At 49.5% G+C, this 25333-nt stretch overlaps 4 protein-coding genes across 4 annotated transcripts; 2 read left to right on the top strand and 2 right to left on the bottom strand.

Moving 5' to 3' along the window:
- The first annotated feature begins 2124 nt into the window (after positions 1-2124).
- LOC110206120 (transmembrane protein ZNF593OS) lies at positions 2125-4090 on the top strand. The gene is made up of 4 exons (XM_078145575.1): positions 2125-2574; positions 2680-2774; positions 3066-3165; positions 3488-4090. Exons 3-4 carry the CDS (start codon positions 3121-3123, stop codon positions 3632-3634), a joined length of 192 nt encoding a protein of 63 aa, XP_078001701.1. The 5' UTR covers positions 2125-2574; positions 2680-2774; positions 3066-3120; the 3' UTR covers positions 3635-4090.
- Positions 4090-5588, bottom strand: ZNF593 (zinc finger protein 593). Its single transcript, XM_020983182.2, has 3 exons — positions 5304-5588; positions 4597-4659; positions 4090-4368 (listed from the first exon to the last, which is right to left on the bottom strand). Exons 1-3 carry the CDS (start codon positions 5498-5500, stop codon positions 4227-4229), a joined length of 402 nt encoding a protein of 133 aa, XP_020838841.1. The 5' UTR covers positions 5501-5588; the 3' UTR covers positions 4090-4226.
- Positions 5589-12022: 6434 nt separating this feature from the next.
- On the top strand, positions 12023-17879 carry CUNH1orf232 (chromosome unknown C1orf232 homolog). Its single transcript, XM_020983178.2, has 4 exons — positions 12023-12874; positions 15553-15636; positions 15774-15871; positions 17112-17879. The coding sequence occupies exons 1-4, from the start codon at positions 12791-12793 to the stop codon at positions 17392-17394; spliced, it is 549 nt and encodes a 182-aa protein (XP_020838837.1). The 5' UTR covers positions 12023-12790; the 3' UTR covers positions 17395-17879.
- A 134-nt stretch (positions 17880-18013) lies between these two features.
- On the bottom strand, positions 18014-21539 carry FAM110D (family with sequence similarity 110 member D). Its single transcript, XM_020983177.2, has 2 exons — positions 21398-21539; positions 18014-19172 (listed from the first exon to the last, which is right to left on the bottom strand). Exon 2 carries the CDS (start codon positions 19103-19105, stop codon positions 18302-18304), a length of 804 nt encoding a protein of 267 aa, XP_020838836.1. The 5' UTR covers positions 19106-19172; positions 21398-21539; the 3' UTR covers positions 18014-18301.
- Between the last annotated feature and the right edge of the window lie 3794 nt (positions 21540-25333).

Consider the following 25333-nt stretch of genomic DNA (forward strand, 5'->3'; position numbering starts at 1 on the left):
AAATGAAAAGCCCCTTGTAGTAGGGCTTGCATTCTTAACCTGGGATTCTGTGAAATTAAAAAAAAATGTTAAGTGCATTTCAGAATAACTGGTTTCCTGTGTAATCCTGGGGAGTATAGTTTATGCTTTTAAACACATTCTGGTTCTCCAGGATGCCAAAGAGCTCCATGACTCACACAAAGGCTAAGATTCCTTGGGTAGGGTGATGTACAACCAAGATGGGCCCCAGAGAAGTAAATACCAGCTATTGGTACAGTGGGATGAGCCCTGAGCTCCTGGGTTCAAATCATGATGTTCTGTGAGTACTCTCTGGGCCTCATCTACACCCAAGGGTGGGGGCTGGGCCTAGATGGCTTCTGAGAACCCTTCCAGGTATCTGAATTTCACATACAAAATATGAGAGGACTAAAAATTGTGTTTTTCAAAGAGTGGGCACTTGAGCTGAGCCTTAAAAAGGCCAACTCTTTCAAAAGCTCTTGCTATTCTCCCCTCCCCCCCAAACTAAGGGATATGGGTGGTGTGTAAAGATACATTCCCATCGAATGGACCAAAAACAATGGGCATTTAGATTGTTGCTCAATCCAGGTGAAGGAAGGAGAGTGTCAGGACAGCAGTCAGAAGACATGGGCCTTATCTAGGCCTACCTCAGGCCCCTGGCAAAAGATGCTGCCTCTGGGGGCCCCAGTTTCCTCCTTCACAGAATGGGTATGTTTTCTGTAGCTGCCAAAGCACAGGATGAGTGTTTGAAGTAGCTTTCTAACCCTAAAAGCACAATAGAAATGGGACTGTAACCTCATTCTGGACCGAAAAGAGAATTTCCTCTGCTCTCCAAAGCTACTGCTGCTCCGCAGTTACCAACCTAGTTAGGAATTCAATTCAATATTAATTAAGGGAGAGGGGCTATGATAGAAGGAAGACCATGGTTTGGAGTCAGGGGACCTGAATTGCTGTGGGCAAGGAATTCCCCTTCCCCAGGCTTATTTCCTCTTCTGTAAAATGAGGTTGAATTAAACAAATCCAAAGGTCAGACAACAAGCATTTACTGTGTGCCAGAACTATGCTAAATGCTGGAGTTATAAAGAAAGACGAAAAATAAAAAAAAATAAACTATCCTCACAGTGCTAGCTTTTAAGTAGCTTGCATTCTGATGAAGGAGACAATATACATATGGAACACAATCTGAAACGGTATAGCATAGCAGCTAGGAGAACCACGAAAAGGGCTCTGAGAGGTGAGATATGGGCCAAGGCTTGATGGAAGCCAGAGAAACCAAGAGGTAGAGGTGAGGGGGCAGAAGATACCAGGTATGGGGAAGGGGGGCACAGCCAATGCAAAGGCCAAGGGGTGGGAGGTGGCATAGTGTTCAAGAGTTGCTACTAGGCCCCTGGTTTGTAGTGGAGGGAGAGGGGAAAGATTAAGGTGTAAGAAATCTGAGAAGGTAGGAATGGACTGTGTTATGGGGCTTTATATTTGATTCTGGAAGTAACAGGGAGCCATTGGAGTTCATTGGTAGGGTAGGGTTCTAACATGGTCAGACTTTGCTGTAGAAAAATGTTGGGCAACAAGGAGAAAATGGATTGGAGTGGGAGCCAGTTTGAAGTATGTTGCAGGAGCCCAGAGAGAGGTGCTGAGGGCCTGGACCAGACTATGGGTGTGGCCATATGAGTGGAGAGGAGGGCATGTATTCAAGGGATATAGGTGGTGATTGATTGGTGAGGACTAGGGAATAACACTGACTTCTGACTGGGAGAATGGTGGTACCCACAAATCGAAAGGGGAATTTAGAATGGGGGAAGGTTTATGGGGAAAGACAATGCACAATTTTGGACATGTTGAGTTTGAGCTGCTCATGGGACATCCAGTGTACAATACTCAAGAGGGCATTGGTAACTAGCTCATCAGAAAGACAAGAGCTGTGTACAAATCTGGAAAACAGCTCGCTAAAGACAGTAACCCATGGGAACTAAGGAAATCACCAAGTGAGAGCATGGAGCTAAAGAGGACTCCGGACAGAACCTTCGGGGACAGCTATGGTTAGAGGGCATGATGGGAATGAGGAACCAGCAAAGGAGACTGAGTAGCTGTTGGACATATAGAACCAGGAAAGAGCAGTGTCATGAAAACCTAAAGGAAATAGCGTCTAGAAGGAGGCGATCACCAGTATCAAAGGCAGCAGCAGAGAGGTGAAGATGGACAAAGGAGTGAGAAAAGGCCATTCAATGTGGCAAGATTACTGGTTAATTTGGAGCAAACAGGTTCAGTTGCAGGTTTAGCATGGGAGGAGAGGAAGTGAAAGCACTGATTAGACATGGCTTTCTCAAGGAGTAGAGGGGACAAAGAAATACAGGCTAGGTAGCAGAGAGGGCTATACAGAGAGGGCACTATCTGTATCACATACAGATAGTGTCAAAGGTGGGATTTGAACCTGGGCCCTGTCTCCAAATCCTGTGCTTCCTTCCTGTTTCCTTCCTGCACCACTGCCAGCTCCCTCTACCCAAATAAGATCCAGGACACCAGTCCAGGCAGGATCAGGGACCTCTCTCACCCCTACCCTGGATGAAGCGTACCCTGCTGGTGAGAGGCCTCCTTCCTCCTTGTATCCAGGTGCCTGCCTCCATGGCAGGAAGTGGGGTGGGCACAAAGGCCTGATTCCAGCCTGATGCTGATATCTCTTGACAGCTGCCGCCCGGGTCGGCCCAGTAAGGGGAGGGGACCTGATTTAAAGGACCCACTGCTATCCCAGCTGTCTGTGAGTCGTGGGCGGGCAGCCGAAGGTGAGCATCCTCTCCAGGCACCTTTGGATGGGGGGGAAGGGGGAAGAAAGCTTTTCTGGCATGGGAGTTAGGGGTACAGAGGAGGGTTTGGGGACTGGAAGATAGAACTGAGCACCCAGGAACAAGAAGGAAGCAGGGAAGATTATGTGTGTGCGCATGTTGGTGGGTGGGTGCCGTGTGAACGAGTGGTGGGGACAGAGCAAGAATGTAGCCCTAAGCATTCCTGCCCCCTCCCCCTGACCCAATTTCTATTTAGTGGCATGGTTTTCATTCCCCTCCTGCCCTCACCAGACCGCCACCAAGAAGACAAAGCCACCCCACCCCCACCCCCAGCCCTAGGCCAATCATGCGCTTTGGACGACTGACCCCCGGCTATTTTCGGATGCTAGAGGTAACTCCCCCCCCCCATCCCATAACATACTAGGTTCCCTTCTCCTCTACCCCCAACCCGCCATAGCAGGAGCCAGCCAGGCACGTTGCATGCCGCCTGAGCAGCTGGGCCCCGCATGTCAGCCCTGAAGCACTGATGCGAGAGAGCATCAGGATGGAATGTCCCTGGGAGGGAGGCTTTCCTGAGCCTGAGGAAGCAGGGGTGGGGTTACTGACATCTCCCACCCCTCCCCTCCCAACCTCCCTGGTCTGGATCCATAAGGCCAGAGGGAACACCTGTCTCTCCCTTCCCAACCATGCTCCCTTTCTACCCCATTACCCAGATGCAAGTGGCTGGGGAGCTGGAGGCAGAACCCCGGAACAAACTGGTGGGCACCCTGGCCACACTGCTGGCTGTGTTCGGCCTAGGTCTCTCCTTCTACAGTGTCCGGCAGCTGGTAGGTCAAGGGAAGTCCCCGAAGACCCCATGACAGGACAGGAAGCCCCTGGAAGTCTGGGGGGCAGCATCTATCTCACCCAATATCCAGAGGAAGAACTCTTCCTGTCTCTACCATCCCCTTCTGCCCCACCCCATCAGATGGTGGCCCCAGCAGGCTAGGAGGCCAAAGGGAAGAGGATGGGGTACAGGGAGCATATCCATGCCTACCTAGGCTGGAGAAGTGGGAGCCCTGGATGGAATAAAGCTGGAAAACTGCAAGGTGCAGACACAGAAGACATGCCATGACTGGGGCTCCATCCGGTGACATGCGTCCAAAGCAAAGTAACGGGGAGGGAAGGGTTCTCATTCCCTTCCCGAAGGTTCAGCATGTGGCTAGCCCATGGGCAAGCAGAAAAGTCTTGAGCACTAGGGATATAGGAGCTCCTGGGGAATGTGGATGGGAAACAAGCATCAGCCCCTGGCATGCAAGGGAAATCAGAAACATGATGGAGACATAGCAGCTCAGCTCTTTTATTGGGAAAGAGTAAGAAGATTCTGCTCTGAATGTTGGGGTAGAGAGACAGTCCAGCCAGCCCAGGTTAGCACGGCTATCCAATAGTGGCTTCCTGTGCCTTTGGGCAGCATCAGCTGGCCACCTCCATATCAGATGTCTCAGTACACACATCTGTGGGCACTGCCAACCACCTGGGGGGCACATAAGAGCCCATGCCTGCCGCCCGCTCTGCTTCTTCCTGACTGTAGGGTTCTACTGTCAGTTGCTTCAGCCTATAGGGGAAAAAAAGGGGTCAGGATTAAAAAAGGGTCAAGGCAAGACTGGGAAGAAATGGGGAAAGGGGAGATCAGAGAGGAGATCTAAGGGAAGGGGTTAGAGGCTACAGAGAAAGAAGAAATGCTGTGGTGGAGGGTAAAGAGGAGAAAAGGTGAAGGGGTTAAGGGAGAAAGGGAGTAAGACGGGGCCTTAGCAGCTCGAGGGAGCCATCCCCAGCCTCCCACCTTTTTTTGTGATCTTTGGACTTCAAATGACTTTTCAGGCTAGTAGTATCAATGAAGTATCTCCTGGAGGGAGTAGAGGTAAGATGTGAGTAGAGGATCCTTTTCCTCCCCTCTACCCCCCAGAGAAGAAGAAGAGGTAGGAAATGAGGCATCCGGACAAATCACTGGCCTCAAAACTTGATCTTTCACCTCCTAGCTTCTTCCTCTTCCTGACTTAGGACTCAGTCCATCCCCTTCCCAGCCTCCATCCCCCAAACCCCAATTCCCAAAGCCTCTATTTCCAGGTCTCCAATCTCCACAAGTTCCCAGTTACCCAGCTCTATTTCCAGCCTCCAGGTCCTTAATTACTATCTGCACCAAACCCCACAATGCTTTTAGTCCCCAGGTCCCCAATTCCCCATCCCCCAAGCCTTCAACCCCTAGATCCCCACTTCCAAACCCTCCCAAAGCGTCCAGTCAATTAAGTCTCCAAGTCCCCTGCCCCCCCATAGGCCTCTGCTCCTAGGTCCCCGCTGCCCAGACCCCCCCAGCCTGCACTCCCTGGGTCCCCCCATTCCTCTGCCCCACCCCCCAACAGGCCTGACTCCTAGGTCCCCACTTTCCAGACCCTCATGAGCCTCTGCTCCTAGGTCCCCGCTGCCCAGACCCCCCCCCCCGCTCCACTCCCCAGCCCGGCCCCCGGAAGACCCGCCCCTCCCGGAACTCACGCGCAGGCCAGACAGCGGTGGTGGCCGCCTCCCGGCAGGTCGGGGTCCGGCTCGGCGTCGGGCTGGGGACAGCGGGCGGCGCTGTCGGGCCGCAGGTCCCGGTGAATCTCGTCCAGGTCCGGCCTCCGCCGCTTGGCCTTCAGCTGGCGGGCCAGGGAGTGTGCGCGGTGCGCGCCGGTGCGCCGGGAGCGGGCCATGGCCTCAGTTGGCGGCTGAGGCTCGGGGCTAGGGGCCGCCGGGGCCCACGTGAGCTCGGCTTCCGGGCCGTGTCGTGACGTCACGGGACGGGCCTCCTGGGACGCTCGGCCCGAACTCTCCCTGGCGGACAGGCGGGGGCGCCGCAGCGGGGCGGGGTCTAGTTCGCCGTCCCCAACCAGACTGACCGCACTACGCTACCCGGTCAGAGGGTGTTCTGCAGCTGAAGGGAGTGAAGTCCGTCTCCGCACCCGGCACGCACCCGCTGCGCCTCGTTCTGCCCCCTGGGGCCCAGCGGAACGAAGCTGAGCCTTCTTTCCACCACGTGCAGCCATTTCTCGTGGACCACCCCTCCCACCGCCAAAGTGTTTTCTCTGTTCTCTTCCTGCTCCTCCAAACAAGCCTCACGTCACCCGATCTGTCTAGCATGCATTTAGGGAGCTTCGGGCTCTGGGCTTGGCTTGGAGGATACAGACAAAATACCGGACGGTCCCTGCCCTCGACCGATCAATCAGTCAGCATTTACAAGTCCCACTACGTGCCAGGCACTGTGCTTAGCGCTGTAGATACAAAGTTAAAAAAAGAAACAGGCCCTTTGCCTTCAATCAATCAACATTTATGAAGCACCTACTATGTGAATGGGCAGCTAGGCGTTACAGTGGGTAGAGTGCCGGGTCTAGAATCAAGAAGACTCATCTTCCTGACTTCAAATTCGGCCCCAGACACTTCCTGACTGTGTGACCCTGGGCAAGTCACTTCACCCTGTTTGCCTCAGTTTCCTCATCTGTAAAATGAGCTGGAGAAGGAAATGGCAAACCTCTCTAGCATCTATGCCAAGAAAACCCCAAATTGGGTCAGGAAGAGTCTGACATGACTGAACAACAGCTACTGTGTGCCAGGCATTGTGTTTCGTTCTGGAAATACCTAGGACAAAAAAAGAAATGGTCCCTGCCGTCAGTCAGTCAACATTTATTAAGCACCTCCTACTGCCAATCAATTGTTTGGTTTGTTAAGTAACACTATGCAGGGTGCTAATCCCAGGGGATACGAAAAGAGGAAAAGGATAGTCCACTTCTCTAATGGGGGAGGCTACATAGAAACATATTTACAAAGCAACTATATACAGGATAAACAAGAGATATTTTTTGTATGTTTTGGTGGCAATGGGGTTAAATGACTTGCCCAGGGTCACACAGCTAGTAAGTGTTATGTGTCTGAGGTCGAATTTGAAGGCAGGTCCTTCAGAGTCCCGATGTGCCACCTAGCTGCCCCAAGAGGTGGTAATTAACAGAAGGAAGGCACTGGAATTAAGAGAGGTTGGGGGCTGCTTCTTGTAGAAGGGGGATTTTAGGGAAGGAAACCAGGGAGGTCTGTAGTGGGAGTGGAGAGAGAGCATTCCAGGCATGAGGGACAGCAGGAGAGAATGCCTAGAGTTGAGAGATGGAAGGTGGAGTTTGTGAACAGCCAGGAAGCCAACGCCAGTGGATGGAGGGGTACAAGGTGGGCAGGAAAGCTTAAGAAGGCTGGGAAGATAGGAGGGGCTGGGGGGGAAGCTTCAGCCTCAAGGCCACATGTGGCCCTCTAGGTCCTCAAGTGGGACCTTTGACTGAATCCAGACTTCACAGAACAAATACCCTTAATGAAAGTATTTGTTCTGGGGGCAACTGGGTGGCGCAGTGGATAGAACACCAGCCCTGGAGTCCAGAGGACCTGAGTTTGAATCCAGCCTCAGACACATAACACTCACTAGCTGTGTGACCCTGGGCAAGTCACTTAAGCCCAATTGCCTCCCCCTTCCCCCCCAAAAAAGGATTTGTTCAGTAAAACTTGGACTCAAGTCAAAAGGCCAAGTTAGCCACATGTGGCCTTGGGGCTGCTGCAGCTTCCCCACCCCTGGGCTGGGTCATGTAGGCCTCTGAATGCCAAAAGAGAGCATTTGTATTTGATTCTGGAGGCCATTGGGACCCACTGGAGTTTATTGAGTAGAGGGGTGACACGGTCAGACCTGTTCTTTAGGAAAATCACTCTAGTGGCTGAATGAAGGACCGACTTGAAGCAGGCAGAGTTTGAAGAGCATAGTGCGTTCCGAGGAAACAACAGGAAAATGTAAAAACAGGTATGATGAAGAGGCAGCAAAGACCAGACTGGTGGTTTCATTAGCTAGGTGGCCCATTGGACAGGGCCTGGACTGTGTTAGGAAAACCTGAGTTCAAATCTGATCTCAGACGGTTACTGTGTGACCCTGGGCATGATATTTAACCTCTGCCTCAGTTTCCTCATCTGTGAAATGGGGATAAGAGCACCTACCTTTTTTTGAGCTTCATTTCTTTTTTTTTTTTTAGGTTATACATGTGCAGTTATGCAAAACACTTCCTTAGTAGACATGTTGTGAAAAACTAACTCTATTTCCCTTAATCCTATCCTGCCCTCCCATTTATTCTATTCTTTCTTTTGACCCTGTCCCTCCTCAGAAGTATTTGCTTCTGATTACCCTTTCCCAATCTGCCCTCCTCTCTATCATCCCCTGCTCTCTTGTCCCTTCTCCCCCTATTTTCCTGTAGGGTAAGACAGATTTCCATACCCAATTGAATGTGTATGTTATTCCCCTTAAGCCAAATCCTATGAGAATAAGATTCCTCTCACCTTCCTGTTTCCCCTCCACTGTAAGAGACTTTTCTTTTCTGTTTTCTTTTTTGTGAGATAATTTACCCCATTCTACATCTCCCTTTCTTCTTCTCCAAGTATCATCCTCTCTCATCCCTTAATTTTATTCTCCAGATATGACCCCTTAATCTTCAACTCACCCTGTGCCCTCTATCTATCTATCTATACATACATACATACATATAATTTTTTTCCTTCAACTACCCTAATACTGACAAAGGTCTCATGAGTTATAAATATCATCTTTCCATGCAGGAATGTAAACAGTTCAATCTTAATAAGTCTCTTATGATTTCTCTTTCCTGTTTACCTCTTCATGTTCCACTGGAGTCCTGTATTTGAAAGTCAAATTTTCTATTCAGCTCTGGTCTTTTCATCAGGAATGCTTGAAAGTCCTCTATTTCACTGAATGACCATTTTTTCCCCTGAAGGATTATACTCAGTTTTGCTGGGTAGGTGATTCTTGGTTGTAATCCTATCTCCTTTGCCCTCCAGAATATTATATTCCATGCCCTGCGGTCCTTTAATGTAGAAGCTGCTAAATCTTGTGTTATCCTGATTGTGTTTCCACAGTACTTGAATTGTTTCCTTCTGGCAGCTTGTAATATTTTCTCCTTGACCTGGGAACTCTGGAATTTGGCTACAATATTCCTAGGAGTTTTCCTTTGGGGATCTCTTTCAGGAGGAGATCTGTGGATTCTTTCAATTTCTATTTTGCCCTCTGGTTCTAATATATCAGGGCAGTTTTCCTTGATAATTTCTTGAAAGATGATGTCTAGGCTCTTTTTTTGATCATGGCTTTCAGATAGTCCAATAATTTTTAAATTCTCTCTCCTGGATCTATTTTCCAGGTCAGTTGTTTTTCCAATGAGATATTTCACATTGTTTTCTAATTTTTCATTCTTTTGGATTTGTTTTACAGTGTCTTGATTTCTCATAAAGTCACTATCTTCCAATTGCTCTATTCTAATTTTTAAGGAAGTATTTTCTTCAGTAATCTTTTGGACTTCCTTTTCCATTTGGCCAATTTTTCTTTTTAGGGCATTTTTCTCCTCATTGGCTTTTTGGACCTCTTTTGCCATTTGGGTTAGGCTATTTTTTAAGGTGTTATTTTCTTCAGTATTTTTTTGGGTCTCCTTTAGCAAGCTGTTGACTTGTTTTTCATGATTTTCTTGCATCACTCTCATTTCTCTTCCCAGTTTTTCCTCTACTTCCCTTACTTGCTTCTCAAAATCCCTTTTGAGCTCTTCCAAGGCCTGGGACTGATTCATATTTTTCTTGGAGGCTTTGGATGTAGGAGCTTTGACTTTGTTGTCTTCTTCTGGTTGTATATTTTGATCTTCTTTTTCACCAAAGTAAGATAATATAGTCTGACTCTTTTTGCACTGCTTGCTCATGATCCCAGCCAATTACTTGAGTTTTAAACTCTTTGTTAAGGTAAGAGTCTGCTTCCAATGTGGAGAGTGTACTGTCCCAAGCTTCAGGGGTTTGTGTAGCTGTTTTCAGAGATACTTGTAGGGACCTGTAAATTTTCAGTTCTTCCAAGGTGGTATGATAAGGGGCGAGGTGTTTACTCCTTTCCTGGCCTGTGACCACAAGTACTCCTTTCTGTCCTGTAACTGTGAGGAGGGGCTCCTCTCTCCAGCCACTACAAGCTCCACCGCACCAGCACTCCTCCTCACCCCAGCACCGCAGCCCAGAACTGTGACCCGGATCCAAACATGGGCAAAGCAATAGATTCCTGCCTCAGCACTGGCAAAGAGATCCCTGCAATCCCTCTCTGATCAGCCACTGGATTCCCCCTCAGTCTGTGGGCCAAGCTCGGGAAGCAGCTGCCCCCCAGGGCCAGCTCTTGGGGAATGGAGCTGAACCCCGCCTTCCTCTCTGACCACCACAGAAACAGACTTTTCCACTGACCTTCTAAGTTGTCTTTGGCAATCGTGGATTGAGGAGTCTGGAAACCTCCACAGCTGCCTGATTCAGTCCTCTGAGGCCTGCTCCAGGTTTACTGTGGTTTGCGCACCCACGCCGCGCAGCGCTAAGCTGCGCTCCCAGCCCGGCGTGATACACCTTTCTGATCAATCATCCAGGTTGTCTTGGGCTGGAAATTTGTTTCACTCTGTCTTTTTGTGGGTTCTGCTGCTTCAGAATTTGTTTAGAGCCATTTTTTGTGAGTATTTGGAGGAGTTTGGGGGAGAGCTCAAGCAAGTCACTGCTTTCACTCCGCCATCTTGGCTCCGCCCCCCAAGAGCACCTACTGTTGTTGAGTGGGCCAAATGGGATAATGTTTGTAAAGTGCTTTGAAGCTCCATATACGATGCTAGCTATTACTGTGTAGAAGTCCTGACAAGCAAACTCCCTCCAAAATGCAGGTCAGCAAATACTCTACAATGTACTGTCCTGGGGCGTTGAGAGGTTGTGCCTTGGGCAGGTTCACACAGCCAGAATACATCGAGTTGGGACTTGAATCTCCAAGGCTAGCGCTTTAACCACTACTGCCTGCTCAGATTCCAAGTCCTTACTAAGTGAGTAAGTACCGGTGATGAGGGGAGGGTATGGAGATAGGGATGGACTGGCCGCTGGGAGTGTTTTGTTGTCCTGTGCCCCTCCTGTCTGCACCTGTTCCAGCTGGTCTACGTTCTGCCTGAAATCTGCTCTAGAAATGGGCCCAATGCAGTTCAATCCAACTAACATTTATCAAAGGCCTGCTATGCAGAAGTGAGACACACAGAGAAACATTATGATATTCTGTGTAGGGTACTGGACTTGTTAAGTCAGAAATGAACGAATGAAGGAATGAATGAAAAATGCCTATTAAACCCTGTGTGCTAAGCACTAGGAAAGCCCTAGGTTTCCATCTTGCTTCATGTACTTTCTAGCTGCATGACCTTGGGCAAGTTGCCCTGACACTCAGAGCTTCCTTCTCAGAATCGCCTGTGGGTTATGATATGCCTCTGTGGAGGCAACTCTCAACCCAGACCAAAACCCAATCCCTCACTCTGTTGCTCAGTACAATGTAGCACATGAATTGTATTGAATTTGTCCCTAAATACAGAGGCATATGGAGAGGGGGTGGGTTCCTTTTCCTCGGAGTTATGTTGTTTGGAGAACTCCTTCCAGGCCTGGGTTGGACTAGATGGCTGGTCACTGAGGTCCCTTAGGAATCTCAGATTCTCTGATGCTGTCTCACACACACACACACACACACACACACACACACACACGCTCACACACTCACACACACTGCTAAGTGCTGGGAAGACACAAACTAAGCCAAGGTCTCTCAAATAGCTTAAGTTACTCAAGATGTGATCTAACTAGGGCGGAGGACAGCAGGATTGTCACCCTCTCTGCCCTAAACTACAGCTAGAAATTGCAATTAGTTGCTATTTCCACCCCCTGCCAGGTTAGGCTTTCAGACTGTAACATCCTCAAAGGAAAGGCCTGGATGGTTTTTTTTCCCTCCTAATTCTGAGGCCCCAGCCTAGCTCATACAGTCTCAGGTGCTTTATTCAGTTTATTGGATTGAATGGGAAATGGTCCAGGCAATGGTAAGCTTGAAGTCCATGAAGATCCTTGGGGGGTTTTCCCATGAACCCATGTTGTCTGACTTCTATCTTATGTTTGTGTAGGAGTTGTAGGCTAATGGAACAGAGGGATGACACCCCTGAAATGCTCATGGCCAATGGGATATGGGGGAGGGTGACCTTGATCTCAATCAGGCCAAGGGGGAGGAGAATTCTCATGGGAGAATCCCTCCCTGGAGCTCCGGGGGGTGACTGTTTTCAAGGGCTGAGGCCTGCCTGGTGCATCAGTCCCAGCCTGGCAGGCAAGGGTTAAGGAGAAGAGGTTGGGTGGGGGGCAGGGGGAAGGAGCCTCCCTCTAGCTCCAGTCCTATGTCCCCAGGGCCTGGTTCCTTCTAGACTGGGAGAAACCAAAGCTGGAATGAGCAGCAGTCAGGGACTCAGCAATAATTCAGGGACTTGGGCTATTTGGAGCTGGTTGCCAGGAGACAAGGTCACGGGGCTGTGCATCCCCCCCCCTCCAGGAAGGTGGAATCAGTTACGGGTCCATAAAATGCTCTGAAATATGAGACCAGGGCATTGGTGGCTCTGGGGGCTGAGGGCCCTGCCTGGGACCCCCATCACCAAATATCAGCCTGATCCTTAAGGTTAAGCAGGGGTAATAGACAGGACCCCACAGAGAAAGCAAAGAGTGTGTCCCTGACCGTCAGGTTGAATTTTTTAAAGGGGAGTTGTGTTTGTCCTGGGGAGTGCCTGTTCTCAGTCTGGGGATGAATGAGATGGGAAGGATTTGGGGAGAATTTCTCCTGAACCTTCCCTGTCTCATCCCAGGGGGATGAGGAAGAGCCTCAAATCATCTTGGGCCCTGCAGCTTCCATGGATGAGCAGAAGGAAGGTGGGGGTCCCTACCCCCACCCCAGATTCCTCCAGATCAGATTCCCGCCCTCAGGGCACTGGGCCAGGCAGGGAAAGCTGGTTTATCTTTAATGAGGTCACCTGATCCCAGAGGGCAAGAGCCAGGCCCAGCCAAGTGGCTTATGAGATGGGCGCTGGTACCCACTGAGCCATCACCTGCCCTGTGCCCTGGACGGTGCCCCTACAGCCATGAACCAGGCCTTTTGGAAGACCTACAAGTCAAAGGTGCTGCAGACCCTGGGCGGAGAGTCTGGGGAAGAGCTCTCAGAAGAGGTGCGTGACCTGGGTGCCTAACAGGGAACACAGTCTGGGCAGGGGGCAAAGGTGATGGGGAAGGGGTGGGAAGGAAAGTGAGGGAAAAGAAGCTGCTGGTGCTGTGGAAAGGGCAATGTGCTGGCACTTCAGGAACCGAGGCTGGATTCCTGGCTTGGCTACTCACTTGCTGTGTAAGCTTAAGCGAGTTAGGCTGTCTCTGGCTCAGTCAGAGTGAATAATAATAGCATTTAGTAAGTGCCTACTATGTACCAGCTATGTCAAAAATAAGGAGAACCATTCTACTGGACTAGAAGTTCTTAAAGCGTGGCCCAGAGTCTTGGGAGCCTCTGAGACCCCGTTAGGAGATCCACAAAGTCGGTTATTTTTGCAATAATACAAAGATGTTTTCATTTCCCATTTGGTAAATATCGATATAATCCACATAAACAAAAATTCTTTGGGGGGGCCAACAATAATTTTTAAGATGACAAAAGGGGTCCTGAGATCAGAAAGTCTGAGAATTCCTGGGCTAGAGAATCTCTGCGCTCTCTCACATTGTTCTCCAGTCCATTCCAGCTTTGACATCCTCTGTTCCAGGGGCCCTCCCAGCTCTGAATTCTGTGTTCTAGGGGCCCTCCCAGCCCTGACATCCTGTGTTCTGGGCCCTCCCAGCTCTGACATCCTGTGTCCTAAGGGCCCTAGCCACATCCTGCGTTCTGTCCTAGCTGACATTGTGTTTAAGGGCCCTCCCTGCTCTGACATCCTGTGTTCTAAGGTTTCTTCCCAGCTCTAACATTCCATGTTCTAAGTCCCATTTCAACTCTGACATTCTATAACAAAAGGAATTGGAAAAGGAAGAGAAGGGAACTAGGGAGAGGAAACAGGAACAAGACAAGAATAGGGATGGGAAAGCAGGAAACAGGGAGAAAGGCAAAGATGGAAAGACTGAGAAAGGGGGAGGGAACAGGCAGGCAGGGAGGGAGAGACCTCGGGCCCCAGGAAGACAGGTGTCTTCCCAGGGGACTAGTGATGGGTGCCAGATAGGGGCCAGGCGTAGAGCCTCTGATCAGGCTCTGATGCAGACTCTTTGTCCTGACATCAGAGATGGAATGCTCCAGTCCTCCCATGGGCATATTATCTCACCGATGCAGGCACCCCCTCCAACAGCCCATCTATGCCTGCTCCTCCCCTGTGGCTTTTGTCCGTGGCCTCCCATAAATCTTGCCTTGTCAAGAGTGCTTCTGGGGGAGGGGTCCACCCAACTGCTTGACATTGCCTGGAGAACATAGAGATCCTGGGGAAAAACGGGATGCTACACTGCAGTGGGGGAGGAACAGCCATCTTCTTGGGGAAGCTGTCTGGGTTTGTCTAGGGCCCAGGCTGGGCAGGTCCTGTGTGGGCAGAGGGGAAGCTTGCCTGTGCACATGCAGTCAGGTGCCATGGAGGGAGCCCTGAATTGGAAATCAGAAGACTTGGGTTCTAGTATGCTCTCTGATACTAGTGGTGTGACCTCAGGTAAGCCTATAAAATGACACCATTCAATTCAATGTCTCTTAGGCCTTTCCCCCACTTTCATGAGGCCTAAAGACACATAGACCATAAGAACTGGAAAGGAATTTGGAGAATGTCTAGTTCAATCCCTCATTTGCAGGTGACAAAGCTAAGGCCTGTAAAGGAGAAGTGACTTGTCCAAGGTCACACAGCAAGTTAGTGGCAGAGCTTTTTCCACTGAACCCTGGTGCTCTGATACGCACAGGCTGTATGTCTGTTTATAGGTGTGGGTGGCTGCGTATGTATAGACAGACAGTCAGTCGGTTAGCCAACAAGCATTTATTAAGCATCTACTATGTGTCAGGCAGCTAGGTGGCGCCATAGTGCATGGAGAGCTGGGCTTGGAGTCAGGAAGACTCATGAGTTCAAATCCGGCCTCAGACACTAGCTCTGTGATCCTAGGCAAGTCACTTCACCCTGCTTGCCTCAGTTTCATCATCTGTAAAATGAACCAGAGAAGGAAATGGCAATCCACTTCAGCATCTTTGCAAAAAAAAAATGCCAAATGGGGTCAGGAAGAGTCAGACACACAATAAAACGTGTGTCAGGCACTATGCTAGGGGCTGGGGAAGGGAAGAAAGGCAAAAGACAGTCCTTGCCCTCAAGGAGTTCTCAGTCTAACGGAGGAGACAACATGCAGATAACTCTGTACAAACAAGATATGTACAGGGTGTCTGTTGCAAAAGTCTTAAGCTTATTAAAGCTCAACGTTGCACTAAGACATTTGGGACACCCTGTATATCATAAATCAGGGATAGTCTGAGGAAGGCTCTGAGAGAAATGTATCTGTACTCATGTGTATAATGTGGTGGGGTGGGGTGTGTATGAGAGGGAGACAAACGGATGGGTAGAGGGGGATGGGCTATGTGAAGAGAGAGATTGTATTGTATATGAGGGGAGACATGAGCTGAGAGCATGAGAAGGGAAGATGTGATCTTGTGTGGCAGGGGGAGACAAATGTGGACATGAGGGGACAGATGGGGATGCAGGGGGCTGGACATGGAGGGTTGTGAGGAAGAAATGTGGTTTTGGAGGCAGGATTGGGTGTGAGGAGAAGACAAGCTTGTATTTGAGGGAGAAGTGGAGATAGGGATGCATGTGGGGATGTCCCCCTCTCACAGCTGGGCTTGGGGTTTGTGTCACAGACAGAGAGTCCAGTGCTAGCCGAGCAGGAGGAGGTGCAGCTGACAGAGGAGACCAGCAATCCCATGTCCCAGTTGGCCCGAAGGGTAAGGCCACCCAGCTCAGGGAACAGAGTCCATCCAGGGGGAAGAAGGGAAGGGAAGGGAAGAGGTTCCCTGATTTGGGGTGGGGAGGTCATCTGTGACTGGTACCTCTATCATTAACTCCGCTCTTCCTCCCCCAGGTCCAAGGTGCTGGGGTGAAAGGCTGGAGGACAATGTCATCCTTGTTCAACAAAGAAGATGAGGACAAGTTGCTGCCTTCAGAACCCTGTGCTGACCAGTAGGAGGGGATTGGGAAGTGGGTGGATGTCCAGGATACATGGCTCCTCCTGCCCTCAGGCTGGGGGTGGGGAGAAGAAGGGAGGGTGCCTTTGGGACCTGCACCTCAGTTTCTTCTCTCACTGTCCTTTCAATTGCATTCGGTCTGAATCTGGGTTTGGGTCTGATCTACCATGTGTCTCTGTGCTTATGTTCATGTCTGTGGCCTGAGTCTGGGGGCGGGTTTGTTATCCTCCCTCCAAGGGGCAAGTTGATGACTGCTCCTGAGAAGGTCACTTCACTATTTAACCTTGCTGAGGGTTGGCCTGCCAAAGCCTGGCTGGGCAGCCTCTTTCCTCAGTCACCTGGAAAAGTACCACCAAGCCCCAGGGACAAGGGACAGATAAGATGGTCTTTTAGTGACCTTCCTTCCTTCTCCCTGTTCCCAAGGGTCTCTCGACTCCAAACCCTGCCCCTCTCATCTGCATGAGCCCTTGACTTTCCAGCCTTCTGCCCACCCTTTCCACTTCATTCCACTGCATGCCCTGTCAACGTCTGCCTATCCTTGGACACAGACCCACCTCAATCTCACAAACAGGCCCTCTTAGCCACACACACACACACACACACACACACACACCCCTTTCCTTCTCTGCCTCCACAACCACCCTCATCTCAGCTTTCCCCCAAACCCAATCTCCATCTCTCCCCTCAGAGATAGTCCTGTCTCCCTCTTCAGATCCCGCCCTATGTCTTCACACAACAAATACTCTTCTCTAACCCCTACCATGTGCTCTTCTCCCCATCACCAATACATATATCTCCATGGCCCCCCATGCATGTGGCACTACACCCACCACCCCCCTCACACACTCTTCTCCCCCTCCTCTCTCCTCAAAGTCCCCTTTCCCTTGACACTGCTCATCTCTCTCCTGTCTCATACTCACACCCATCACAACATCACAGGCTTTGAGTCGGAAGGGATCTCAGTGAATGCCTAGTTCAACCCTACATAAAAGAATGAGACATTGGACTTGGAGTCAGGAAGATCTGGATTCAGATCCTGCCTCAAGACATTTACTAGCTATGTGGACCTGGGCAAGTCATTTAACATCCCTGGGCCTCAGTTTCTCCATCTGCAAAATAAAGTCCCTTCCAGCTCCTAATTGATCATCCTTTATTTCTCTTTTCTCCTTCCCTTCTTGGCACATTTCCATCTGCCCTTTCTGTCCTCACCCACACAACCCTTCTCTCCCGTGCAGTCCCCTGGCAGCACCGCCCCCCACGGAGGATGCCCCCAAGGGGCCAGGCTTCTGGGATGCCTTCGCCAGCAGATGGCAGCAGCAGCAGCATCACCAGCAGCCGCCGCAGGAGGCCGAGGTGGCGGCGGAGGCCATGCTCCGGGGTGAAGGGGCTGCCGAGCCAGAGCGGGAGGATGGAGCCGATGACGGCGCCGAGCCTGACCCAGCCGCTGGCTTCAAGTGGGGCTTCCTAACCAACAAACTGGCTGAGATGCGCAGCAAAGCCGTCCCCAAAGGAGATTAGCTGCCCCCCAACACCTGTGCCCCGTCCCATTCACACCCACCCCATAAAGGACCAAAAGATCCTGCTGACCCGGTGTTTCTCAGGCAATACAAGGGGATTTACGAGATGCCGGGGCAGGGGGAGTGTGGATGCCCATGTCACCCGGCCCAAGGCAGATAGTTTCTCCTTCCCTGGCCTTAAACCTCCCCAAACACAAGGGCAGGTGGAGAGGGAAGGCCCATCCACTTCCCAGATGGGCCCAGAGTGCAATAAGAGAGATTGAGGTTAGATTTCAGGAAGAACTTCCTTTGGCAGTCAGGAAGAAGATATGGGAAAGATGTCCAGCTCCTCTTCTCCTTCACTGTGGGCCCAAGCCCCTTCCCCTATCCCTCCACCTCCCACCCCAGGCTGGAAAGGCAGCCACTCTCTCTCTCATTACATAGTAAGATAATGTATGTGTAGCACTTTGAAACCTTCATTCAATATACAAATGTTATCTATTATCATCATTATTATTATCATTATTCCTCCAGACCCTTTCCTGAGTCTATCAGAATTGAATCTAGGGATTCTCAGCAGCTACTTCCTCACTTCCTCACCCCACATCCTCTGTGCCCTCTCCCGCAACACAGAACCACACTTAAATTAGGTCTACTTTATTCAGCATGTCTCTCGGACACAGCCCTAATACCCCATCCCAACCCCCCACTGCCCACACCAAGCCTCCACAGGAGCCATGGAGTTACCCTCACTCTCCCCAATTACTCCAACCTGGGTCCTGCCCCCTCAGCCAGAGCATCAGAGCCTGGGGCATCAATACTATTCCCCAGACAATGCCCCCTTCTGTAACTCTCAGGGCCTTTGCCTTCCCAGTGGGCAGGGAAGAGCCCAGCTCCTATGCCCATTCGTCCCCTCCTTTCCCATACAATCACACTTCTGACTCCAGAGGGGGTGCCTGAGCCCGCTGGCACCCATAGAGCCACTTGATGACCCTGGCATTTCGTTCTATCACAGATACAGGGGGTTGCCCATCTCTAGATGTGCCCACCTCAGAGTCTCCACCGCCACCATCACCCCCACTTGAATCCCACTCGCTGCCACCCTCAGAGCTGGGCCTGCCCAGTGGAGGGCTGGCATCTGTCTCCCAGGTCTTAGGTGAAAACCTCTCAGCACCCAGAACCTCCACCAGTGCCCGCTCCAGCCCACAGTAATTGAAGAAACGTTCTTTCTCAGACAGGGGCAGGGAGCATGTGGGACAGAGGGCTCGCTTGCCCGACTCAGGAGATGTGGGCTGAGGGGCTCCTGGACTCTTCCCAGCTGTGGCCCATCCTGCTCGGGGAACTGAGGCTGCACGCTCCACTGGGCTGGGCATTCCAGGAGAATCCTGGGGGGCTCCCTGGAAGAGGCGTCGCACCAGGCTCTGCCCCTTGGCATTTTCCTTGTTTACTGCCTTGCAGTCCCGCTTCTGCCGATAGATGATAAGGGAGTCGGGCCTCAGAAGCCGCTTGCCGCTACCTCTTCGGGCTGGCCCCAGAGGCCTCGGTGAGGGTGGGGACTCCAGCTCATTGCAGGAGTGAGGGGTCAGGGGGCCTGCTCCGCCTCGAAGGGCTGGCTCCTGACGTCGGGCGATCACCTGCTGGGTCTTGACATACTTGGCCTTGTCTGCCTCTAGCCTCTCAACAGCACTGGGAGTCCGGGTGGGGGATGGGGTGGCCAGTGAAGTGGAATGCATCTCAGAAGGGCAGGGGGAAGCAATGCCCCATGGGCCACCAGAGACTAGCAGTGGCCCTAGTTAAGGCCTGTGGGAAGGAGAAAAGATACTATCAACAAGTGGCAGGTAGACCTACCTACAATTCTAGGCTCCTCAAGAGAGCATCATGGGGAGTCAAAAAAGCCCTCAGAGGCCACCTAGTACAAGTGCCTCATTTAACTGAAGCCAAGTGACTCTGTGCCCAAGGTCACCGACTTGGTCAGTGGCAGAGCCAAGGTTAGAACCTGGTTTTTTTTCCAAGTTTGTCCGTGGTTCTTCCAACCATGCTAGTACTGCCCCCTTTAAAGACAGGGAGCCGGAGCCAGGCTGAAGTGGCCAGGGTGCTTCAGCATTGAGCCTGGGCCAGATGACTAGGGAGCTAGACCCCCAACTCTCCCCAGACACCCCACACCGAGCAGGGTCCTTTCAGGTCATCAGGGCACATTTCTGAGCTGGGCTCAGTGAGAATCAAAAAAGAGAGACGGCTCCCATTCTTCAAGGCGTGACCCAGCCCAAATCCCCAAAGTGGCCTCAACCGGAAAAAATACCTCTTCCCAGCCCCAAAGCTCCAGGGGCCAAGACAAAGCTGGACACTCCAGGCTCCCAAGCTCAGTCACCCTCCCAGCCGGGCCCCTCCTGCCTCCTGCCTCCAGCCAGCTGAGGTCAGGATATAACCACAAGGCGGGAGCCTCTAGCAATCATAGCTGGCCAGGGCCTGCGCAGGCCCTTCCTGGACATTTGAAGAGGGGAAGGGAACAGTTCGCTAGGGTCAACTCATACAGTCCTCTGCCTCCAGACGGACTCCTCATTCTTCCTCACTCCAGCCAGGGGCCAATGGTTTTCCTGTTCAGACATCCTATCTCATATCTCTTTCCTGTTGGAAAGTCCTTTTCTCCTGTTTGAGCCTCGTTTTCCTCCTCTTCACCATCCTGTCCAGTTCTAAATCCTATAATCCCCAAATCCACCCTTTGCCCCCCACCCTAATATTCATCCCTACTGCTCTAACTCTAACTATCCTCTTTCTGGGCGCATTGTGTCATTCGCCTCTTGGCGATCCTATACATCAGTTGGGAACCCCTAGGTCATCCCCCCACCCCAAAGCTACGCCTTCTGGGCATGCTGCCTCTCCGGGAATCATAGAGCCCCTGTGACCCCCTAACCTGACCTCCCAGCCACCCCACTCCCAATTGGGTTTCTGCAGAGGGAGGTCAGCTGGGCAGAGGGGCTGTAAATCAATTCCTGACAGGTCCAGGAGCAGCCCCCAGGGCTCCCAAGTAGGATGGGGACCCGGCCACCCACATGGCTCAAATCCTCACATCCTGCCCCTTTACCACCAGCTTTGGGGAGAACAGATCAGACTTGGAGAGCTTCGTGGGACACAGGGACAGAGCAGCAAGGGACGCGTTGGCCTATGGTGACCCAGCCAGACAGGAAGAGAAACAGGGCCCAAACAGGACATACAGGCAGAGTGTCTCCCCTTCGAAAGCACCCTGTCCAGCTGCCCCAGCTTTCCCTCTTCAAAGCTCCCAGACCCTGACCCCAAGAGGAGAGCTACCGGGGAAGGGGAAAGGGGGGAGGGAAGGGAAGAGGACTCACACACAAATACCGAGGAGACAAAGAAACACAGATTAGTAAGGGGGGGGGGGGCACAGAGAGTCAAGTGGTTGGGAGGGCAATGAACTGAAGTGGGGTAGGAAGTTAAGCGCTCCCAGTTCAGCTGTCTCTAACTCCCCCACTATCAGAAAGGGTGAGCTTCAAACACAGAGGGATCTGGGGTCGGGGTGATGGTGGGGGTGGGGACTGCAGGACACAGTTCAGCACCAGCATAGAACCCAGCAAATCTAACCCCAAGACTGACCTTCAAGGGGCCCTAAAGGGGCTAGTGGGTCTGGAATCCAGGGTACTTGGTGAGGGCAAACCTGTAGCTACCCCCTTCCCCTTCCAAGCCCTCCCCAGTGAGTCTCTGGGCTTTAACTACTGAGCTATAAAAAGCCCTAAACTACTGGCTCTTCCTAATCATAGGACCCAAAATACTTAGCTGCCCACTCCCTCTCCTCCCAGCTAGTCCATTCTGCTCTACTCAGAGCCAACTGCAGACGCATCAAAACAGGGGGTTATCTAAGGGTCCCAGGTTCCCCATTACCCCGTTTCTTGCCAGTATCCGGACCTCAGAATGCTCACTGCCGAGGCAGCGGCTCTGCCTCCCCCAACCTCCAGTCAATGTCCAGTAGCCCTCCTGCCCCAAGGGGATGGTGGGAAGGGTATGAGACTCACCTCTCTGAAGGAGATTAGGAGTGGTACAAGGGGACACCAGACAGATGCAGGCAGACTGGAAGGCCAGAATGAACTGAGGCAGAAAGTAGCCTATCCCCTACTCCCCTCCCAGCAGGAAAGGTTTGGTCTTCAGAGTCCCTGGATTAACCCCTCCTTCTCCCCTAGCCCAGCCTCCATTAACCCCCTCCTTTCCCTTCAAGAGGATGGCATGTGGGCCTCTGCCGTTTCCTTCCTCTGTTTAGGACCAGATCATGAGCTCAGAGCTAGGAGGAACCTTAGGCTCTTGTAGTAAAAATCCTAATTCAATAATTCACAGCTCAGCAAAGTTGCAGGACATAAAACAAACCCATGTAAATCATCAGTATTTCTATGTATCACTAACAAAGTCTAGCAAGAAAAGATAAAAAGAGAATCCATTTAAAATAACTGCAAGCGATATAAAATACTTGGGAATTTACCTGCCAAGACAAAGCAGAAACCATGTGAACACAATTACAGAACTCTTTTCATACAAATAAAGTCAGATCTAAATAATTGGAAAAATATTAATTGTTCATGGGTAGGCTAAACCAGTATAATAAAAATGACAATTCTACTTAAATTAATTTGCTTATTCAGTGCCATACCAATCAAATTGCCAAAAAATCATTTCATAGAGCTAGAAAAAATAAAAACAACATTCATCTGGAAGAATAAAAGGTTAATATCAAGGAGGAAAAAAATGTGAAATAAGGTAGCTTAGCAGTACCAGATTTCAAACCATATTAGAAAGCAGTAATCATCGAAACAATCTGGTACTGGCTAAGATATAGAATGGTGGAACAGTGGGATAGATTAGGTGCATAATGCACAGTAGCAAATGACCAGAGTAACCTAGTGTTTGACAAACCCAAAGATTTAAGTTGTCAGGACAAGAACTCACTATTTGACAAAAATTGCTGGGAAAACTGGAAAGTAGTTTGATAGAAACTAGGTATAGACCAACCTCTCACAACACCATATACCAAGATAAGGTCAAAGTGGGTACATGATTTAGATGTAAAGGGTAATAGCATAAACAAATTATGGGAGTGTTGAATAGTATATCTGTCAGATTTATGGATAAAGGAAGAACTTGTGACTAACAAGAGATAGAGAGCATTACAGGATATAAAATGGATAATTTTGATTGCATAAAATTAAAAAACACACACAAAAAAGCACAAACAAAACCAATGCAGCAAAGATTAGAAGAAAAGTAGGCAACTGGGAAAAAATTTACAGCAAAGTTCTCTGACAAAGGCCTCATTTCTCAAATATGTAGAGCATTGAGTCAAATTTATGAGAATGTAAGTCATCCCCCAATTGATAAATGGTCAAAGGATATGAACAAGCAGTTTCCAGAAGAAGAAATTAAAGTTATCAAGTCACATGAAAAAGTGCTCTAAGTCACTACTGCTTAGAGATACTCAAGTTAAAACAACTCTGAGGTACCACCTCATACCTATCAGATCAGCTAATGTGACAGAAAAGGAAAATGACAAATGTTGGAAGGGATGTGGAAAAATTGGGACACTAGTGCACTGTTGGTGAAATTGTGAACCGATCCAACTATTGTGGAGAGCAATTTGGAACTATGCCCAAAGGGTTATAAAACTGTGCATACCCTTTGATTCAGCAATAGCACTTCTAGGACTGTATCCCAAAGAGATCATAAAAATGGGAAAAGGACCCACATGTTCAAAAATATTTATAGCAGCTCTTTTTGTGGTGGCAAAGAATTGGAAATTGAGAGGATGCCCATCAAGGGGAATGGCTGAACAAATTGTATGTGATTGTGATGGAATACTATTGTGCTATAAGAAACAGCAAGCAGGATGCTGTCAGAAAAACCTAGAAAGACTTACATGAACTGATGCAAGGTAAAATGTGCTGTGTACAAGGTAACAGCAATACTGTAAAATTATCAGCTGTGAATGACTTAGCTATTCTCAGCAATACAATGATCCAAGACAATTCTGAAGGACTTATGATGAATGCTGTCCACTGCCAGAGAAAGAACTGATGGAGTCTGAATGTAGATTGGAGCACATTTTTTTTTACTTCATTATTCTCAGGTTTTTGCAACATGGCTAATTTGGAAATGTTTGCATAATTGTAAATGTATAATCTATGTCAAATTGCTTGCCTTCTTAAAGGGTGGGGGGAGAGAATGAAAGAATTTGGAACCCAAAATTTTAAAAAACAAATGTTAAAAATTTTTGTTTACATGTAATTGAGGAAAAAACTGTAAAAAAAAATCCTCGTTTACATTTGAAGAAACTGAGAGCTAGAGAGCTTCAGTGACCAAGTACACAGGTGATAAGTGGAAAGTATTTGAATTCAGGATCATAGGATTTAGAGCTAGAAGGGAGACCTTTAAGGCCATCTAGTTATTTTACAAATGAGGAAACTGACATCCAGAAAAGGCAAGTGTTCAAGATCATGCAGGCCAATGGGCAAGTTTAGATGCAAACCCAGGTTCTCTGATTCCAAGTTGGACGCTCCTAACACCTGCCTCCCACCATCATCCCCAGCTCATTTCTGTTTTCTTTTTTTGGTTGTTTTTTTTGGGGGGGTTGTTGTTTTGGTTTGGTTTTTGTGGCAATTCAATGGGGTTAAGTGACTTGCCCGGGGTCATACAGCTAATGAGTGTTATGTGTCTGAGGCAGGATTTGAACTCAGTTCCTCCTGACTCCAGAACCTGTGCTCTATCCACTGTGCCACCTAGCTGCCCCTCCCAGCTTACTTCTAATGGGAATGGAGAGAACACAGATTTAGAGGAAGAAGAGGCCCTAGAAATCAGCTAGTGTTGCCTTCTTATCTCATACCTGAGGGAACACAGAGTTCTCTAGCTGCAGTCCTTCTCTCCTATCTTTTTTGGCTGGTTCAGTTTCCCAGAGGGCTGGAGAATATGGCTGATTCCAGGTAGGCCCTCATTGCTACAATTTAATTCAATTCAATAGATACATATTAAGGACCTACTAGCTGGAGGAAAGAGAGCTATTCTAATATTTGGGAATTTAAGAAGATTTTTATTTTTTTAAATAAATGTATATTGATATCTTTTGTCTTTATATCACTTCTATTTCCCACTGTATACCTCCCTCCCTTCCCCTCCTACTAAACCATCCTTTGTGACAAACAATGAAAAAAAAAAAAAAGGAAAAGCAATTCATCAAAAAGAACCAGCAAAGGGTTAGGCAGAGGATTCAGAAGGACCTGAATTCAAATCTAGCCTCAGACACATAACACTTACTAGCTGTGTGACCCTGGGCAAGTCACTTAACCCCATTGCCTACCCAAAAAAATTTTAAAAAAAATAAAAGTCCATCTTTTTAACATCAGTTAAGCCAGAGCTGGAGTATGATTGGTTGCAAGCAGGATAGTCTCAGAAGAACTAATGCAAAGGGCAGTGGAGATGGCTGTAACACATCACAAGAAAATAAAGCCTTGTGCAGCAAGGGCAGTGGAAAGGATATCATCAAAGAAATGCACAATCACAAAAGCAAAATGGACTAATTAAAAATCAAGATTGGGGGGATGACGAATGGGCAGCCCCAAAGCCCCTTGGGATGTCAAGATCTCAAGATAGGTCCAGAATGTTGGGTGAGTGTTCCGTGGCTCATTTATAAGAGGACATGGACGAGGGTTATATGGGATGGGCAAACAAGGATGCATTGCTAGGAGTAACTGTATCAGTGAGGCAAAGTACTAACTGTAGTTTATTCATTTTTTTTCAGTTGTGCCCTATTCTTCATGATCCCATTTGGGGTTTTCTTGGCAAAGACACAGGAGTGATTTGCCATTTCCTTCTCCAGCTTATTTACAGATAAGGAAACTGAGGCAAATAGGGTTGAATGACTTGCCCAGGGTCACACAGCTAGTAAGTGTTTAACATTGATAGAGTACCTTGAA

The sequence above is a fragment of the Phascolarctos cinereus genome, unplaced genomic scaffold (genome assembly GCF_003287225.1).
Source record: "Phascolarctos cinereus isolate Bilbo 61053 unplaced genomic scaffold, phaCin_HiC Scaffold_726;HRSCAF=1367, whole genome shotgun sequence".
Lineage (NCBI taxonomy): Eukaryota > Metazoa > Chordata > Mammalia > Diprotodontia > Phascolarctidae > Phascolarctos > Phascolarctos cinereus.

What these genes read in the sequence shown, in the direction of transcription:
- LOC110206120 (XM_078145575.1), top strand. Translation starts at nt 3,121, where the DNA reads ATGCGCTTTGGACGACTGACCCCCGGCTATTTTCGGATGCTAGAG. An exon ending in GCTATTTTCGGATGCTAGAG is followed by an intron (nt 3,166 to 3,487) that starts GTAACTCCCCCC and finishes CCCATTACCCAG; the next exon opens with ATGCAAGTGGCTGGGGAGCT.
- ZNF593 (XM_020983182.2), bottom strand. Translation starts at nt 5,500, where the DNA reads ATGGCCCGCTCCCGGCGCACCGGCGCGCACCGCGCACACTCCCTGGCC. An exon ending in CACCGCTGTCTGGCCTGCGC is followed by an intron (nt 4,660 to 5,303) that starts GTGAGTTCCGGG and finishes TACTCCCTCCAG; the next exon opens with GAGATACTTCATTGATACTA. An exon ending in TCCAAAGATCACAAAAAAAG is followed by an intron (nt 4,369 to 4,596) that starts GTGGGAGGCTGG and finishes TTTCCCCTATAG; the next exon opens with GCTGAAGCAACTGACAGTAG.
- CUNH1orf232 (XM_020983178.2), top strand. Translation starts at nt 12,791, where the DNA reads ATGAACCAGGCCTTTTGGAAGACCTACAAGTCAAAGGTGCTGCAGACC. An exon ending in TGTCCCAGTTGGCCCGAAGG is followed by an intron (nt 15,637 to 15,773) that starts GTAAGGCCACCC and finishes TTCCTCCCCCAG; the next exon opens with GTCCAAGGTGCTGGGGTGAA. An exon ending in TCAGAACCCTGTGCTGACCA is followed by an intron (nt 15,872 to 17,111) that starts GTAGGAGGGGAT and finishes TCTCCCGTGCAG; the next exon opens with TCCCCTGGCAGCACCGCCCC.
- FAM110D (XM_020983177.2), bottom strand. Translation starts at nt 19,105, where the DNA reads ATGCATTCCACTTCACTGGCCACCCCATCCCCCACCCGGACTCCCAGT.